At 32.8% G+C, this 18,129-nt stretch overlaps 1 protein-coding gene across 1 annotated transcript in view; it reads right to left on the bottom strand.

The window, feature by feature from the left end:
* The window catches only part of LOC129233883 (mitotic checkpoint protein BUB3-like), a 42,630-nt gene that overhangs the window by 9,347 nt on the left and 15,154 nt on the right, over positions 1-18,129 (bottom strand). Inside the window, exon 5 of the mRNA XM_054867812.1 lies at positions 12,783-12,963. Coding sequence (XP_054723787.1) covers positions 12,783-12,963 — 181 coding nt within the window. The remainder of the gene's footprint in view (positions 1-12,782; positions 12,964-18,129) is intronic.

Genomic DNA, 18,129 nt, shown 5'->3' with positions numbered 1-18,129 from the left:
ACCATACTGTTTTAATTCATGTCTGTCATTGATCATTGATTTTGAGCTTCATAACTGAAATTTATGTTAAATAGTAGACCGCTTTTTAGCCTACTTTCCCAGTAAAAGTCAGAAAAAGAAGAAAAAAGCATGAAAGAAGGCTTAGTGCATCTTAAAAATATCGTGAAAAACAAAAAAAAGTCAAAAATAAATAAAATAATTAAATAAATATCAAAAAATTAAAAATTGGAAAGTAGGGTATTGAGATGGGGAAAAATGTCTGTCGGTCTGTCTGTCCCCCCCCCCCCCCCTAATAACTTTTGAATGAATAAGCCGATTCGAACAAACTTTTTTTTGTTCAAAAGATCTCGGTGAGGACACCTCATTCCCATATTTCACTTCTTGATTTGAACTACTTTTTGTTCAATTTTGAACAGTTCAAAAAAACTTAACATTAGCGCCTACGGGGAAATTGAAGGCAATTCCGAACTGTGAGGCGAATTTGCTTCAAACAAACTTTGTAGGAAAAAGCTTTTGATAAAAAAACTTGTATATAAAATATCTTTTTGATTTGAACAATTTTCCGTTCAATTTTGAACAGTTCAAATCCCTTAACATTAGCGCCTACGGGGAAACTGAAAGTTAATGTAGATTCCGTACTTGAAGGCGGATTTACTTCAAACAAATTTTGTTGGAAATAGCTCTTGACGCCAAACTCCGGACTCCGACTCTGAAAATTTAAGAGCACCTGACTCCGACTACCCGATTTCGACTTTGACTTCGTAGCTTTGGCAAAAATTTATAAACGAGGACAAATGACCGAGTCCGATTCTCGGATATTCGACTCCGACTCCTTTATCTCAAAATGAGATTGACTCTGACTCCGCAGCTATGGTTTTAACTGCGAAATAATTATTGTTGATATGACTTTTTTTTTATTTTCACGCTAAAGTTTTAATTTAGGTATTTAGTTTTCGGGGAATAAACTCGAAGTCATTTATATTTCTACATAAAGATATGCGCAGACAATTTTTTTTTTTTTTTGACAATGAAAATTATTTCTTTGAGTTGACATTTTATTGTTTTTTTTTTTTTTTTTTTGGTAAGTGCATTAATTTATTTAAAAAAATGTTTTTGGCAACAGGGGAAAAAGAAACGATTTTTTTTTTTTGATATGATGTATTTATTTTAATGAGCTTATTAATTTTAATTATTATTTTTTGTTTTGAACGCAGTTGAAGATTTTTTAATGGAAAACAGTGTATTAGCTGCTTTGTTTAAAAGTTGCTGCTATTTTATTTGTTCGTTTTTTTTTTTTTTCTACATATCTGATTTTTTTTAGATGAGTGAGGAATATTTTATTCCTAGAAATCAGCTTAAAGTATTTTAAAAATATGTTTGAAAAAAATTTGCGATTTTAGCTATTTTTGAGAATATTGATCAGGTAAGTAGTATGGGTATACGGGAAAGTAGGCTAGTCTAGTTCTAGACAGAACTTCTTGTTCTAAAATACATAAAAAAAGTCAATTCTTTGTAAAAGATACGGTAATATATAGTTAAGAAATGCATGAAATACACCGCCAGCTCAGTCTTTTCCAGCCGAGGACTGCAGTTTCGTGCTTATTAGCACTCATCAGCCCGGCATAGGAAAGTGACTGAGCTGGAGATGGAAAACCAGGGGTCTGGCCAGAGCAAATTTGGGTCTGTTAACGGACCCTCCACAAAAATCTCAACCAACCAAAACAGACCCTTCACAAAATTCTGATAAACAAAAACGGATCTTTCACAAATTGTTTATTGGAAGAGCAAATCTCAAATCAAAATAACGCAGCATGTTTGGAATCTTTTTTAAAGTTACATTAGAGGTATCAACTTATACAAAATCTGCTAATTTTGCAAAAGAAAAAAAAAAGGCGCTCTTGTGATGCTCCTGCAAGCGATAAATAACTACTAAAACCTAATAAATGCTTGTTGTTGGTTTCTATGAAAGAAATTAACAGCTGAAAGTCAGTTTATTTATAATTTTGCTTATTTGTTTTATGCAGCGGTGTTGTTGCAAACTTCTCTGAAAAAGTCAGTGGTAAGCACTTTTCTCCCTGCTCATGATTTAATAAACAATAACATACAGCGAAATGAACTTAGGACTGCAAAGGATAGTAGGGATGGGGGGGGGGGGGGGCACGGATGTGATCGCTTTAGATAGGGTTACCAACTTTAAACTTATCCCCACTTAGCATCTGGTGGGTGCGATGTTTAACTGTTATTTTGGGAGAAAGTTATATGGGTTTGATTTTTCGATGCTAAAAAGGATAATTAATTTTAAATAAACTCTTTTATTTATTGTTTTTTTCTTTAGATGCCTACATTTTGAAAAGCGCAATCTTTTTACATTCGATATGAGAATCATACTTTATTCTTTTTTCAAGCTAACTTCGCTTTATTAGGATGCAAATAAATGAAAAGTCTTTTTATTTTTGTAACAATGCTTATTTTAAGTTTTTAAAGAGGTATTCCATTTTCTTTTATGAGTCAAAAAATTAAATGTTGAATCGATGGTTTATTTTTTATTTATTTATTTATTTTGATTCAACTTTGTCCAGACATTAATGAAATGTTTACCATAGGACTCTAAAGTGCAATTCTAAAATAATTTTATCAGAAATATTTATTTTACAAGCCGTTTTTATACTTTTGATGCTTTCACTTTGAGGATTGCGATTTCTTTGCATCCTCTTTGCATCCGCTATGGGAATCCGATTTTTCGAATTTTCGATGTTTATACTCGATTGCAAGTTTTCTTGGCTATGGAGAAATGAGCTGCGGCCAAGTGAAGGAAATAGTTCCTTGCGCTTTGCCAGATAATCGGGGGAAATTACGCACTTTGCTTTAGAAATTGGATTAGTTAGTTAAACCGACGCAAAAGGGACATTTTTTTGTCATAATTTCTGTGAATCGTTAAATATTTTCAATTTTAAGAGCGGTGCAGCGCGGATCCATACATTCATTTGCAACTGAACGAACCAGCCAATCAGAGCTCACAAACAGTTGGCGATCTCCGGATATTCTGCGTTTGGCGCGATTTTGCTCAAGTACTCCACTCTCGTTCGCTCGTCGTCCGCTGTAGTTCACTATTTTCGCTCGTTTTATTTTCTATCTTACTTGCTCGTTTTTCTATTTTTGTATCATTGATAATGGAATCTACGACGCCAAAATTGAGCTATGTGTTTCAGCCACACAAGCAAGGCAGCGCTTTGAAGAGCTCTGCAAAGACTATAGTTATGAATGTGTTTCATAAATTGCAAGTAAGGAATCCCAACGATTCTGTCACTGAAATTTTGGACAAAACTTCGGACTTGACAGGTGTTTCAACCCGCAGCATCTTACGAATGCAAAATGAATTTAAGATCCAAGGCTCTTTTTCTACACCTGGGAGAAAAAGGCCCGCAAGAAAAGGCAAAGCAACGCGAATGCAAAAGTTCGACGACTTCGTCCTGTCTGCCATTCGAAGGAAAGTGCATTTGTTTTTTAAAAGAAACGAAATACCAACGGTGGCGAAAGTCATGAAGACTATTAACGAGGACACTGACCTACCAAATTTGACAATCGCCACAACAAGAAGATTGATGCAAGATTTAGGGTTTGTGTACAAGAAGAGATCAAGGAATTCTATGCTGATAGAGAGGGAAGACATCCAAGTCTGGAGACGAAAATATTTGAGGCAAATTCGCCACTACCGAAATGAAGGAAGGACTGTGTACTATACAGATGAAACCTGGGTGAATTTTGGCCACACAAAGCAAACAGTGTGGCAGGACACTTTCATCAAGAGGCCGAAAGAAGCATTTATGTCTGGCCTCTCAACGGGATTAAAAGCTCCTACAGGAAAAGGATCCAGGTTAATAATTACTCATGCTGGAAGTGAGAAAGGCTTTGTGAAAGGAGCTGCTGATGTATTTAAGGCAAAAAAAAGCAAAGGAGATTATCATGAAGAAATGAATGGAGATTACTATGAACAATGGTTTAAAAATAAATTGCTGCCAAACCTTGACCCCAACAGTATTATAGTTATCGACAATGCTTCATACCACAGTGTTTTTGTGGAAAACATTCCCAACACTTCCACCAAAAAAGATGACATTCGACGATGGCTGACATCAAAAAATATCGCTTGGAACTCGGATATGCTGAAAGCTGAACTTTTGAATCTTGTACAAAATGTCCGCAGCAAGTATGAGGAGTACCGGGTTGATAGGATAGCGGCTCTTCATGGTCATACTGTTTTGCGACTTCCCCCTTATCACTGTGAGCTGAATCCCATTGAAAACATATGGAGTGTTGTCAAAGGGAAGGTGGCAGCAGAAAACAGAACATTTAAAGAAAAAGAAGTGGAAGAGCTGACAAAAAAAGCTATTGATAATATCTCAGATGAAACGTGGAAGAACTGCGTTGGCCACATTATTAAAGAAGAAGAACTAATGTGGGAACTTGATGGAATGTGCGATACTGCTGTTGATAACTTGATAATTCATTTTGATCCCGATTCGACCGACACTGCTTCTGAAGGAATGCTTAGTACAGAAGAAGTCATGTCATCCTAAAAATTAAGGCTTCTGTAATTTCGGGTGGTATTTTGTCGAGTTTTTTGTAAAAGGTCTAGAACAGCAAAAGATATTGGACAAAATGAAAATCCAGATCTATGTTAATGAGTAAAATTATGGCTATGATGCAATAGAACTATTACATAATTCAATTCAATTAAAACTTTATTGCAATATCAAATATTTTATAATGTTTCATAAAATATTTTAAAATTGATCAACTAATAGAAATAAAACGATTGTATATGAATCATAATCATTTACATTCCCAAAGGAAATGCAAATAACGCTTTGGTTGGACTAGAACATTTTCTTTATCAACATCGACTAGTTAATTCATCCTATATGACTTTTGATTCTAGATTCAAAAAACTTCAGACATTTTTTCTTGTTTTAGTTGTTTACATGCATTATCGAAGATGAAATTACAATGTGACAGAGACTAATATTTTAAAATTTACAGCAAATACACATGTTTTATTAATTGTTATTTAATGTATTTTAATTTGATTTCAATTATCAATCTCCGAATAAACATCTCGTCGTAAAAAAAGCTCTATTTTCACTTCAAGTATTTCACACACAATTGTATGTAATGAGCAATTTAAATGTGCTATTTTGTTTTATAAATTGTTCCTTAAATGAAAAGAATCAACATATTCATTTATAGAGATGCACCGAATATTCATGCTGCGTTTTTGGTGGATAAAACGTATATTGGGTTCTATCGAATACTTCAATATTCAGCAACTAATAGTAAACAAATTCAAATGTTTGATAATTAGAAATCAAACTTTTTTTGTCATATATTGAATGAAAGTTACAATATAGTATAATTCAAAATTAATTGAAACTGTTACTTAACAATTTTATCATATTATAATAATTTTAATGAGAGAAAGAAAAAAAACTCTCTTGTTAAATTTAAATTGTGTTGCTTTTCAATGTTTTCTTAATTCTTAATCATTATTTATTATCATGTTATTAAAATTTAATAACCCTTTGCACTTATAGAGAAATCAAAAATATCTGGCAATGTTGGACTTTCTTAATTTTAATGATGATCATACAATTTATCAGTTACCAAAGAGAATAACATACCACAAAATCAGTTGAAAAAATTGTGATTTGTAATGATCATTTAAACAACTTTGGTTTCTATTTGTACGTAAGATAAATGCAAGATTCCTTATTTATGACATAACAGGTTGCCATGATTATGAGTTCTCAAATCATATACAGTGTTTATATGAATCATGTTTGTTCTAAACTGTAAAGCAGCTAATTCAACAAAGCTGGGTTTTGTTCGGATTTATTTTAAACTTTATATATATAGATTAACAATTACACTTAATGTGGATAAATTTGCGATGTAAAATGGAAATGCGTTTACATCCCCCCCCCCCCAAAAAAAAAACATTGGCATAAAATTGATATTTTGTCTGGGGCAGTTTTTTCCAGCGCGGAAACAACTGACATGAAAAATAACATATTATAATTAGGCAAGACATTAAAAAAAATTAAAAAATTGATTTGAATTTAGACATCTTGAATTCAAATTATGTTTTTCGCAATCACGAGTGTGTGTTTGTGTCTGTGTGCAGGCATGTGTGTGTGTGAAGGTATGTGTGTGTGCAGGCCTTTTGTGTGTGTGTGTGTGCTCGTGTATGCATGCGTGCGTGCGTGTGTGTGAGGGATATGGACGCAACCTAGAGACGGTGCTCGCTAGAGGGGCAGCATGGGAGAGGCAGGTCGAAGGTGGTGCTGCAGAGGGTGATGGTGGGGGGAAAATCATCTAACATCATTCAACAGTCAAGTGAAAGCAATAAGCAATCGTGATTGCTCAAAAAAATGAAATAGCAGAAAATAAACCTAAAAAATACAGTATAATAAAAAGCAGAAAAATTTCGCATTAAAAATATAACACTGTTATAAAATCAAATGTCAGAACGAATGTGATTTTTATTAGCGGCTGGTACTGCAGAAAAGAAAATATTACAGCGTTAGATCCAGGGCTGTGTGGTACTTAAAAATTTTCCTTAAGCAAGCAAGTATGGGAGCCTTTCCCATTGTAATTTCAACCTCCCTGTTCAGTGGTACCCCCATTTTTGAAGTCCTGCGCACGCCTGTGTTCAAGTTTACAAAGAACCTCTCATTGAATGCACCAAAACAATTACATCTGTGAAATTTATTGAAAGCCTATTGGTACGTATTTTACTTTTATATTTAAAGGTGCGTTGGATAACGTAATACAGTTGATTAAGATCATTCTTGATAAAGTAGCCAAAACTAAGTTCAAAAGGAAATTGGAAACCCAAAATTGCTGTGTCAATTTAAAGTTGGCTAAGAAGGAAGAACTAGTATCACTTCATCCTCAGTAATAACTCCAAAATCATCTGCAACAAGTCAATAAAAATCGACACAATTTCTTTTAGTTCTTGCGAATTCAGCAGTATTTTTTTTAATTTGTAACATCAACTTTCAACAGTAATTTATGGTTTTCTTTATGTAAGTTTCACAAAGACAAAATCACCAGTTTTAGTACTTCTGTAGCTGAACTACCAATTCATATTAGATCGTCATAGTTGTTGTGTATTTCACTAATATAAATATTTCATCAGAGTTGCTATTGATTATAAATTCCTCACTATTAGAATTGGACCCACTTCCTATATAGTAAAAATGTACGGGGTAAGTGAAACCCCTCTTCTTAAACACTTATTAACAATAAAAATTCTTGCTGCAATATGCACTTTAAGTTAAACTATACACAAAAGTTTAATTATTATTAAAAAAAATAAAAACTAACCTGGAAACACTTCTTTGAAAAATTCTTGCTGCAATATGCACTTTAAGATAAACTATACACAAAAGTTTAATTATTATAAAAAAATAATAAAAACTAACCTAGAAACACTTTTTTGAAAAATGTTGCTTAAACTCGCAAAAAAAAGAAAAAAAAATCATATTTTTTTTTTTTTTTTTTTTTGGACAAAGTTCTATGACCTAGAAAAAAATTCCGAGAAACCCAAAATATATGCAAGACCAATCACTGTAATGAAATATCATATGATCAGTGTAAAAAAGTACAAAAGATATATCCATATTTCAGTTTTAAAGGGGTGACCCACTTTCCCCAAACAACCCCAAAAGTAATTTTTAAAAAAGTTTCTTGAATATTTTAATTGCATTGCATTGCTTGAATATTTATCATTTCAAGGGCATTTTAAAGGAATTTCGAGGTTATCAAAAACTTACCAGTGGGAATCATAAATATATTGTGTTTTTTTACCCATCCCCCTTCTGCTTTTCTTTGTTTCAAAGTCCTTTTTATATATCAATACAAAAAATACTTTCCTGCAGTTGAGGCTAACCTAACCTGGCAGTGTCTAATGCTGTGATTAGGATCTGCGTAGAATTTATATTGCTGCCAAGTTAGGTTTGCCCTAACTATAATGATGTATTAATGAACAGTTAATAAGTCATAGAAACTTTGGTTGAATATATTGAATGATATTTTTACATTAGAACTGAATAAAAATAAAAATCAATAATTTTCGATTTTGAAGATTCCCCAGTAATTTTTTCTGGCTGCGCTACTGACCCACGAGACCGAGTGGATGCCCCCCCCCCCTCCTTGAAAAAAAAAAAAAAAAAAAGTAATCATTATTCATTCTCTGTAGTGTAACATACTTGATCACATAATAAATTTATGTAGAAAGTTTATGAAGTACATTTTGCAAGTTTTTCTCATAGCGTAAGAACATTAATCACATTGCTTACCTAGGTTTCTTTTTTTGAGTAAATTTTAATGCATTACGATTGTTTTTGAGAAAATTTGTCAGGCTTTTTTTAAAATAAAAAAAAAGTAATAATTTCTACCAGTAACGACTTTTATATTTCTGAGAAGAGGAAATAATTTTTAGAACAAAATACTTGAATTAAATACCGTTTTTTATAAAGTGGTGGGGGGGGGGGAGCATTTCTTATTCAATGAAATGAAAATCAATTGCTATTCTGTCATACCGCTCATTGGTTTCTCGACTGAAAGTAGATCCTGCTTAATAAGTCCCCCCCCCCTCTTCTGCCGAGCGTACCAAACATTTTAATTTCTCATTTTTATCCCGTAAAACTGCGATTCCATGTATTAATACGGGCTCGACTCTAACATAAAAATCAGTTCCGTGTGAAGTATGCCAAAGCGGATTAATTCGCCAAGCAGGCAACTGCGAGTGCGGTGTCTTATCGGAGATCCTCCTTACAAACCTACAGGCGGTCTTTTCACTCAGTGTTTTTCCTCCGCGCTTAATGACGTCACTGACAAGTTAACTTGCAAGCTAGTATAGTACGCTTTGTTAAAAGGTAAACAATTAAAATGTTTTTTATTTTTCTAAAAATCATGGAGTTTATAAGTTTTAAACAAAATTCTATCCTTTTTAACAATGTCTTGGTTCAAAAAGTTAAATGCTGAACCTCTGCCTGAATTTCCTTATTACAATTATTTTAAATACTATACATGTAACATTTCTAGTATAATTTAACATAATGTAGAATGGTAAATAAATATTGATACTTGAGGGGTGCCCATCTCCCAGAGTGTAATGCCGTCCTCCTGTACTCCAATACTCGAAACACACTCAAGAATGATATTCTCAACAGAAAAGAGGGAAAACACTCAACATTAAGTGTCAATGATGCAGTTTGTGCCACCTCAAAATTCAAAAATTTCGTTTTTACAAAAAAATTTTTTTTTTTTTTTGCGAAATTTGATTTTTCACAAAATTAATTGATTTTTCACAAAAATAATTGATTATTCACAAAAAACGGACCCTGTGAAAAATCCTGGACAGACCCCTGAAAACCTCTTAAGGAAGCCAAGAGTGCGAAACAAACTGGTAGCTAATATAGAATTAGCAGACCAGACGAGTGACCGAAGCAATGGTTTGGTTCAACTCGAAGATTGAACGTGAGGCAATTTCGACTTGCGCAAGGGGTTTTGGAACACATTCCTCACGTAAGTCGGGATCCGACTGTATTCATTTATTGTACATACAAGTACACTTACAAGTCAAATTTTTCTTTTATTTCTTGCGAACAAATCCCAGTTCACGCCTTGAAAGTAAAAGATCACCTGTAACAAAGCACAAAAGAGGAGCTAACAGTTATCCTAATTTGCCTCGAGCTGTAATCTTATCTCAGACTGAAAAATGCATCGGGGGTTGTGCAGGGGTTGAGTGTTTGGAGAATTGGATCCCATGCATTGAGCGGAGATGAAAACGTTTGATCGGCTCTGGTCCTGTCCCGTTTAATGCCTCAAGGAACTTGGCTGCTTTCTGTATAGAAAAGTGGTTCCCAGGGCTATTTAGTTCTTATTCTTGGAACAGACAGTTGTCAATGACGTTGTTAGACTTGGTTTGATGAGGTTGTAGCTGGAGAATACGGAAAAGCTTTTTCCGAAATCGGTTAATTGTTGATTTTCTGCTCTGCTTTGGACTAATTGTGTGGTAAAATGAACGCAAAAGGAACAATGTAAACTTATATGTTCAATTAAAAGTTTTGGAAGCAATTGAAAATAGGAAAATACAGACCGATAATTGTGAAAGAACTTGGGATTTCTAAACTCTGGTTTTGAGAATTAACCAAAATACTGACAAAATTGAGGAAGAGTTCCTTAAGAAGAAATGAAACTAAGTAAATAAAAATATAATTTTTTTAAGCATTCACATATGAACTACAAATATTTTTTTTTTTTATCATTTACAAAAACAAAATGAATAAATAAGTATTTTAATATTGATGAAATTTAAGAGTATTATATTTAAGTAACAAAGAATCATTTACCACTTATCGTAATACCAGCAAAATACTTCAAAAATACGTTTCTTGTACTCCGCATATAATATAATACCCTGCTTAACCGAATAAGGTGCGTCAGAACCAAGGGCGGATACAAGGGGGGGGGGGCGATGGGGGCGATCGCCCCCCCCCCCCCCCCCCTTGAGCCAAGAGATGAATAACCGGGCACCTATCGAAATTAACCAAAAAAAAAAAACAACTAAAGAATATTCGCAAAACAAAATCTTCTTCAGAGGCAAAAGAACATTCTTTCTTGCCTTTATAGGAATAAGAATTTATAACATTTTTTTCTTCTTTGTTGGGATTGAATTTTGGCTTGAAAGTATGATGAAACAGAAACCTTAAGATCTTTTAACCGAGAAAGAAAAAGTCTAACGGGCTAAAATGCAAATCATAAAGGGGAAAGGGGGAAACATAACCTTCGCAATCAGACATTCAGAGCGCCGCCGATTTTTTGATGACGCCAGTCATTCTGTATAGCGTCACTCTAGGAAACCGCGGGAAATGTTCAGTCATTGTCTCTCTTGAATACATCTAACTTCCAAAGACTATGTCCAAAAGAAAACAAAGCAATTTATTTGGTTTTTTCAAGAAGAAAGAAGACCAAGAAAAAACCCATGAAACTAGTGAGCTACCAGATGTTGTTAGACAAGGTACGTTTATGTATTTTGTATTTTCTTTTCGTTTTTTCTTTTTCTGATTTGACAAGTTTTGGTCTGTATGTGAGTGTGCATGCATAGATATTTTTAACGCCTCATAAACACATGCATTAAAAATCGAAAAGACGGCTCAAAAATATTGTGAACTGTAATTGACGGTTTGTGTTTTAAGCCTTTGAAAACACAAAACCTAAGTAAAGTTCCAGGATGATAATATTTATCAAAAACTAGAAAAAACAAAATTGCATAAATTGACTAGGGCCATTCTAGCTGGGGTCAGTTTTATATTTTCTCTATGTATTAAAAAAAAGTAAGGTAAAAGAAATAATGAAAGGAAGTCTGTGGCGGGCTTGCGTCCAGGAGACCCCATAGCACCTACAACCTTGAATATTTGTACAAAATTACTTCGAGCCCCCTCCCCCCAGGGTTTTCACCTGGGGTTTTATGTTTTAAACTTCGAATTAGAATTTTTGTAATTAATTTTTAAGACAGGAATTTTACATTAATTGCCTATTATCGGGATGAAAGATTTCCCATACCCCCGAGCATTCGATGTCGTTCGAAAGACATTTTTTTTTCTGAATCAGATGCAGCTTGTTCCAATTTTATCAATAAATTAAAACAACTCAATCAATTTTTATCTAGGAAACCATACGATCTTGGGTTGGATTTGGCTTACTATTTAATTTTAATGATTTAGAAAGAAAGGTTTTTCAAACAATCGGCATATTTTACTTCTAAATGCGTAAAACTTTTATTTTTTACAGCATATTTATTTTCCTCTTGCCTTTTGTACCAAAATAATGTAATGTGCACATGAGTTCACCTTTTTGATACCGATCATATTGCATCTCCAAAGTTTATTTTAAGTAATAAGTATTATTGTATTAACTTGTGCTTAATTATATGTTTGAACACCTCACACACATACATATATATATATATGTATATATATATGTATATATATATATATGTATATATATATGTATATATATATATGTATATATATATATATATAGATATAGATATATGGGTAAATAATAAAAATCTATCGCACCCCCCCCCCCCCCCCGAGAAGTTTCTGGATCCGCCCTTGGTCAGAACCGTTGATATTCGTTTAAGCGGGGCTGACTGTAAAATGTTTTAAACATGATGTAAATTAAAAATTACTGCTAACAAACTAAGAAATATTGTAACAAATTTTGGCTTCAAAAAATCAATTTTAATTGTGTTTCAGTGTTGGATCTGTTGGATCTTAGATTTTTTCAAGTTGGGGAAAAAGCTTGAAACTGCTGCTCTTAACCATCTTCCTATAAGTTTTTACCTCAAGTTTAAAAACACACACACACACACACACAAGAATAGGTTGAATTCACGACCCCTGAGACATTGCCACTCAGGGCCCCCCCCCCCTTTCCCAGGTCAGGCACTGGCTGCGTTTATATTACGATTACAACCTCACCCATTTTATCCCATGAGCTATTTTACTCCACCCATTCCTATCCTAGAAACTGTCAAGTAATGAATATAAATATTTTGGGTTCCAAGGGGATGAACAGCTTTCATTATTACTGCTTTAATTGATTAGCAGATTCAGAGGTCCAATATAAAAAAAGAAATTTCAGGAAGCTTATGTTTTCATTTTTATAGAGGAAAAATAGAGAGATCAAATGTGAAACATGTTACATACCTTCAATAGAGCTAAGCACATAGCCTGTTTTATTGGGGAAACATCTAATGCAACGAGTTTGGTATTTGAGACTTGATTCTCTACGCTGTGGGGCATATCCCATTTTTAAGTCCCACACAAGTACTCTTCTACCAGCAGTACCAACAATTAATTTGTCATCACATATAGCCATTGTGTAAACCTAAAAGGCATTTAAATTGTTAATATACATAAAAGAAATAAACGTTTTCCCTTTCAATTTAAAGATGTTTTATGCGCTGCACTTCAAAGTATTATCAAAAATTTTAAGAACGAACTGTCGATAGTCATTCTCTACAACACATGGCATAACAACAAATTAATTTAACTTTTACTTTAAATTAGAAAAATTTACTATCTCAGAAATTGTACCAGATAAAATGAGTTAAGTGGAACCTCAGTAACTCGACAACCCAAAGGGAACATTCACATTATGAAAACATTCACATTATGAAAATTTCCAGCAAATAAATTTCCTTTCCTTTTTTTTGAAAAATACATAACAAAATCCCTAATATCATTTGAATACCTTGTGAGGAACAGTGATGTTTACATCAATTTTTCCGGGGGTATACTCCCAGTAAACCATTTTGCACAATATGTGTCTGCGATTATATGCATAATATGTCATAATATGAAACTTTTTGAAGTTTAAGGATATAATACGCTATATATCTAAAAAATGTTTGAGAGTATACGGTGTATATGAAGTATACCCTATGGGAACACCAATGGTGAGGAATAAGTCCATAATTTTGGAGATAAAAGCTTCTTGTCAGTCCCATGTCTGAAAAAAAGATAAAAAGTCCTGCTCACATTTCTTTGAGAAACATGTCATGATGCCTTCTTTCTCAAGAGGACTCTTCTGAGTATGTTTGTTCTACCCTTTCAAGCCTTTTAGAATTGCACCTACTGCACAGAGTGTGGTGGCCGACTCCCCTGGACAAAAGATGGAATTCTCTAAAAGAGTTTTCCAAAAAAGGATCGACTGACCAAGAAACCACAAAGTAAAATTATGAGAAAAGGTCAATAAGAAAAAATGTTGGTAGCAAAATTGAGCTTGAATAGCAAATGTATGTCGACTTTGATTTATAGAGGTTCCTACAAAAGTGTGTCAAGTTAGAGAGGTTTTTGCCCATTGAAATTAGTATTGGGCCAACCATTCGGAAAAAAGCTGTCGAGTTAGAGGGATAGTCAAGTTATTCACGCGTCAAATTACTGAAGTTTCACCATGTTTGGTAACTGCCAACAAAATTTAAGTTATTATTAAATACTCATTTTATAATACCTTTCATTTAAACAGCACAGGAAACTATTGACAAGAAAAAAGTTGAAATTGTTATTGTCATATTTCTGTACTTGCTCTTTTAATATTTTTCATTAAGGTACGAAATAAATATTTTGTTACAAACATAGGCAAATTATTGTGGAGGCCAAATGTACACTTTATGTTAAGTGTGTTATATTTTAATTTATTTTTTTAATTTCTGAAAACATTTATTACGTTATTTTCACAAAATATAAGATGCCAGTCACTGTATTTGAATTCATCTGTTGTAATAATTTATTATTTGTTAAGAAGAGAGCTGAAAGTTTTTTTATACTTTCCCTCCTCCCATGTTTTTGTTTGATAACTAAGTTTGTTTTTGCAAATAAATTTTTTTATGTATGTTTTGTACTACAAAAGGAGTAAAAGTAATCTAGCAATAAGAATTCTACCTCTTAGTACTACATTACAAAATGATCAACTCAATTTTTAATTTGTTAGTATTTCTATTTGGTCATTTTTAGCTTCTTTAATATTTTGTATGAAGAATGATGAAATGATAAAAATCCACTAATAACTGAAAACACAATGCAGCAACTATTTAGCTGGCAATGGTTACTAGTAAAAAATATATAAAGGAAATGGAAAATACTAAATCACATAGTTAATGTTTTTTTTTCTCTCTCATCAATATTTTTTGTGTATTCTGCTGCAATATTAAGTAAATAAACCCTGGTCAATTATTTTTACAAAATGTGTGCCCCTAAGTAAATTATATTTCGACATTTTAAACGTTTACAAGGCATTTTACAACTAATAGTGTTCAACTATGATTTAATGTAATGCATACTCACAAAGTTCACAATGTCCATTAAAGCAAATTTGATCATCATAGCAAAATATATTGCTACTAGTACTTGTGCCATTACTTAATATTCAAAACCTGCATAGACATAGCTGTTTAGAACTGCATTCAAGAATTAATGGCAACTTTTTTGCACTTTCAGATCCATTTCAATCTGACAAAACTGCTCATAAAAAATCGAAAATTTAAGTATAAGCCAGATGATGCACTTGCACTAACTCAATTTATTTTTTTATTATTCTAACATCATTTTTCAAATCAAATTACAGAATATTTCATTTGCATGAGTTTCAATTTAGTGAGTTCTAAGGGATACTAAGTATCCCTCAGATTAGTATATATAGTACTCATGTGATAATAATGAAAATATGTTACTCCACCTCAAATCTGAAACTTTTAATAGCAAAGCTGAAGTTTTCACATGATCTAAATACTATTCTACAAATTAGTTTTTTATTAATTTACACTCCGAAAAATTTATTAGTGAACCTCTGAATCTATGCATAATCAATGTTTTAGAGCTAAAATTAGTTATTAGGCTTAAAGTTAAAAAATTAAATATCTCAGAAGATTTTTTAAACAAAATCATAGAGTGAAGTAATGCATTGTTCTTGAATAATAAACAGTAAGTAGTAAGAAATGTACAAAATAGTTATATTAATAAAAGATACAGTTAAAGATAGTAATAACTAGGTTTGCCAGATTTCCGAAATGTTTAACCGGGACACAAGAATTTTACCTCACAAACTCTAAACCAATTGTATCAGAAAAACATTTTTGTACTCAAACGTAGAAAATTTAAAATGTCAGTAATCCAACGTTATTAAGCACAAAACTTGCAAATGATTGCAGACACGTGTTTCGGTGTTACAAGGAACACCTTTTTCAATGCAAAGAAGTGTGAGCTTTTGGATGAAAAGTCATCCGAGAAAAGCAACACGGTGGAACAGGAGGTAGTATAAATATCAAAAAATAGAAATTAAACAAAACAAAAAAGATAAAATGACACATGGAGACAAAATTTATTATATAATTCCATCAGGAAAAAACCGTTAAGTAATAAATTTTAAAAGAAAACCCATAAACAATGCAAAAAGTCCAAAAATGAAACCACTCTGAATAAATTAGCAATAAATTTACCAGCGGGAAAAACTATGTATGGAAGCAATGTATCAAATGGAGAAATGCAGAAAAAACAGAGTGAAGGATAAACATATTGGAATTAGTTAATCACAAAACGAAATAAGAAAGCAAAAAATGAAAAAATAAAAGTAAGAAATGTACGACGTTTACATAAAAATAATAGAAAATCTAAACCAATTTTAACAAAGTAGTCCACACAGAGGAAAAATAGGGAATTGCAGTAAGATCGTTAACTAAATTAGAACGGTTCCTCAGGATGTGAAAAGATTCCCAAAAATCAAGATCCAACGAATTGGGGCATTTTTGGATAATTTGATAAGAGTTAAAATCAAAAGAGTGATTCGATTCCCAACAGTGTTGAGCAATACTGGATTTATTCAGCTGTTGTTTTCTCACATAGCTTTGATGTTCTTTTAACCGAAATTTCAAAGAACGGCGGGTCTGTCCGATGTATCCGAGTCCGCAATTGCAAACAATTTTATAGATCCCACAGCAATTAAGAGGGTGAATAGAATCTTTAAGAGAAGAGAAAGAAAGTTTATTAATAGGAGAAAATACCACTTGGAATTGGAATCGCTTCAGAATCTTAGCAACCTGAAAACTGGTACCAGGGAAGAAAGGCAGAACAACTAAATTCTTAGTGTTAAAAGTTCTATTAAGAACAACATTTTGAGATTTTTTGCGAAGTTTTTTATAAATGGAATCAACTAAGGTGGGCGGATAGTCTCTATCAGCAGCCACAGCTCTTATATAGTTAAGTTCCGCATTAAGAAGCTCAGGTGAAGAACAAATATTCATTGCACGATAAACATATGTGTTGAAAGCTGAATATTTTTGATTAGGAGGGTGAGACGATAATCTATGTGGGGGTAAGGAAACATCAAAAGGTTTACGATAAACCGTAGTTTCAAAACCGGACTCAGTTCGAGAAACGAGAACATCCAGAAATGGAAGGCAATTATTCTGTTCTTTTTCACAAGAGAATTGAATATGAGGATCAATGGAATTTAAAATGGATAAAGCATCATCAATGCTTAGTTGACCGTGGTTCATAAGAACAAAGCAGTCATCAACATAGCGAACATAGAATTGAAACTGTAGTTTCTGAAACAACTTGACCTCAAAGTAATGCATGTAAATATCACTAAGGATGGGGCTAAGTGGGTTTCCCATTGCCAAACCATCCAACATAGTATAAAATTTACCATTAAAAACAAAGGAACTTTGCCTTAGACAAGTATGAGTAAGGAAAACTAAATCCTCAATTTCCTTAGAGGTAAAATGAAATTCAGACAGTCTACTCTGAAGGCATAACAATGAACCCTCGACCGGAACGTTCGTAAATAATGAGTTCACATCAAAAGAAACCATAAAAGAATTATTTGGAACGCAATTCTGAATTTTTTTGACAAACTCGATAGAGTTTTTTACAGTGAATACATTATTACTCATAAGAGGAGAAAACACAGAGACTAAATATTTTGCAAGTTTATAAGAAGCCGTACCAATATTGGAAACAATCGGTCTGAAAGGAATGCCAGCTTTATGTACCTTGGGTAAAGCATAAAATCTAGCGCAATTAGCAATAGAAGGAATAACAGAGCATTTAACATTTATTGGAATAGACTGAACAGACTTGACAGCCGAAGAAATAGTCTTTAACTCATTTTCACTAGGATCTTTAGAAATCTCTAAGTATGGACCAGAAGAAATCAAATCATTAGTTTTGTCAACATAAGATGATTTGTCAAGAACAACAATTTGACCACCCTTGTCAGCTTTAGTAACAACAATATCTGAATTAGAAGTTAAATTCTTTACAGTACGCCGAACAGTATTAGTAAAGACGGGATTGGAAATTCTAGAATTAAAGTCCACATTAGAAGCAATAAGATGCCTAACGCAATCTTTTTGATTGGATGATAAGGCACTAAATTTAAAAGCTTTCTCAATAGGAGCAATAAGCTTAGAAAAAGAAGGTTTGCTGGCCAGAGCAAAGTTATCATTGCATTTTAGAGCATTAATTTGAGAACTATTTAAAGGAACACTTGAAA

The sequence above is a fragment of the Uloborus diversus genome, unplaced genomic scaffold, assembly GCF_026930045.1.
Source record: "Uloborus diversus isolate 005 unplaced genomic scaffold, Udiv.v.3.1 scaffold_771, whole genome shotgun sequence".
Taxonomy (NCBI): Eukaryota; Metazoa; Arthropoda; class Arachnida; order Araneae; family Uloboridae; genus Uloborus; species Uloborus diversus.
The sequence above is the reverse complement of the archived record's forward strand: the minus strand, read 5'-3'. Positions and strand labels throughout refer to the sequence as shown.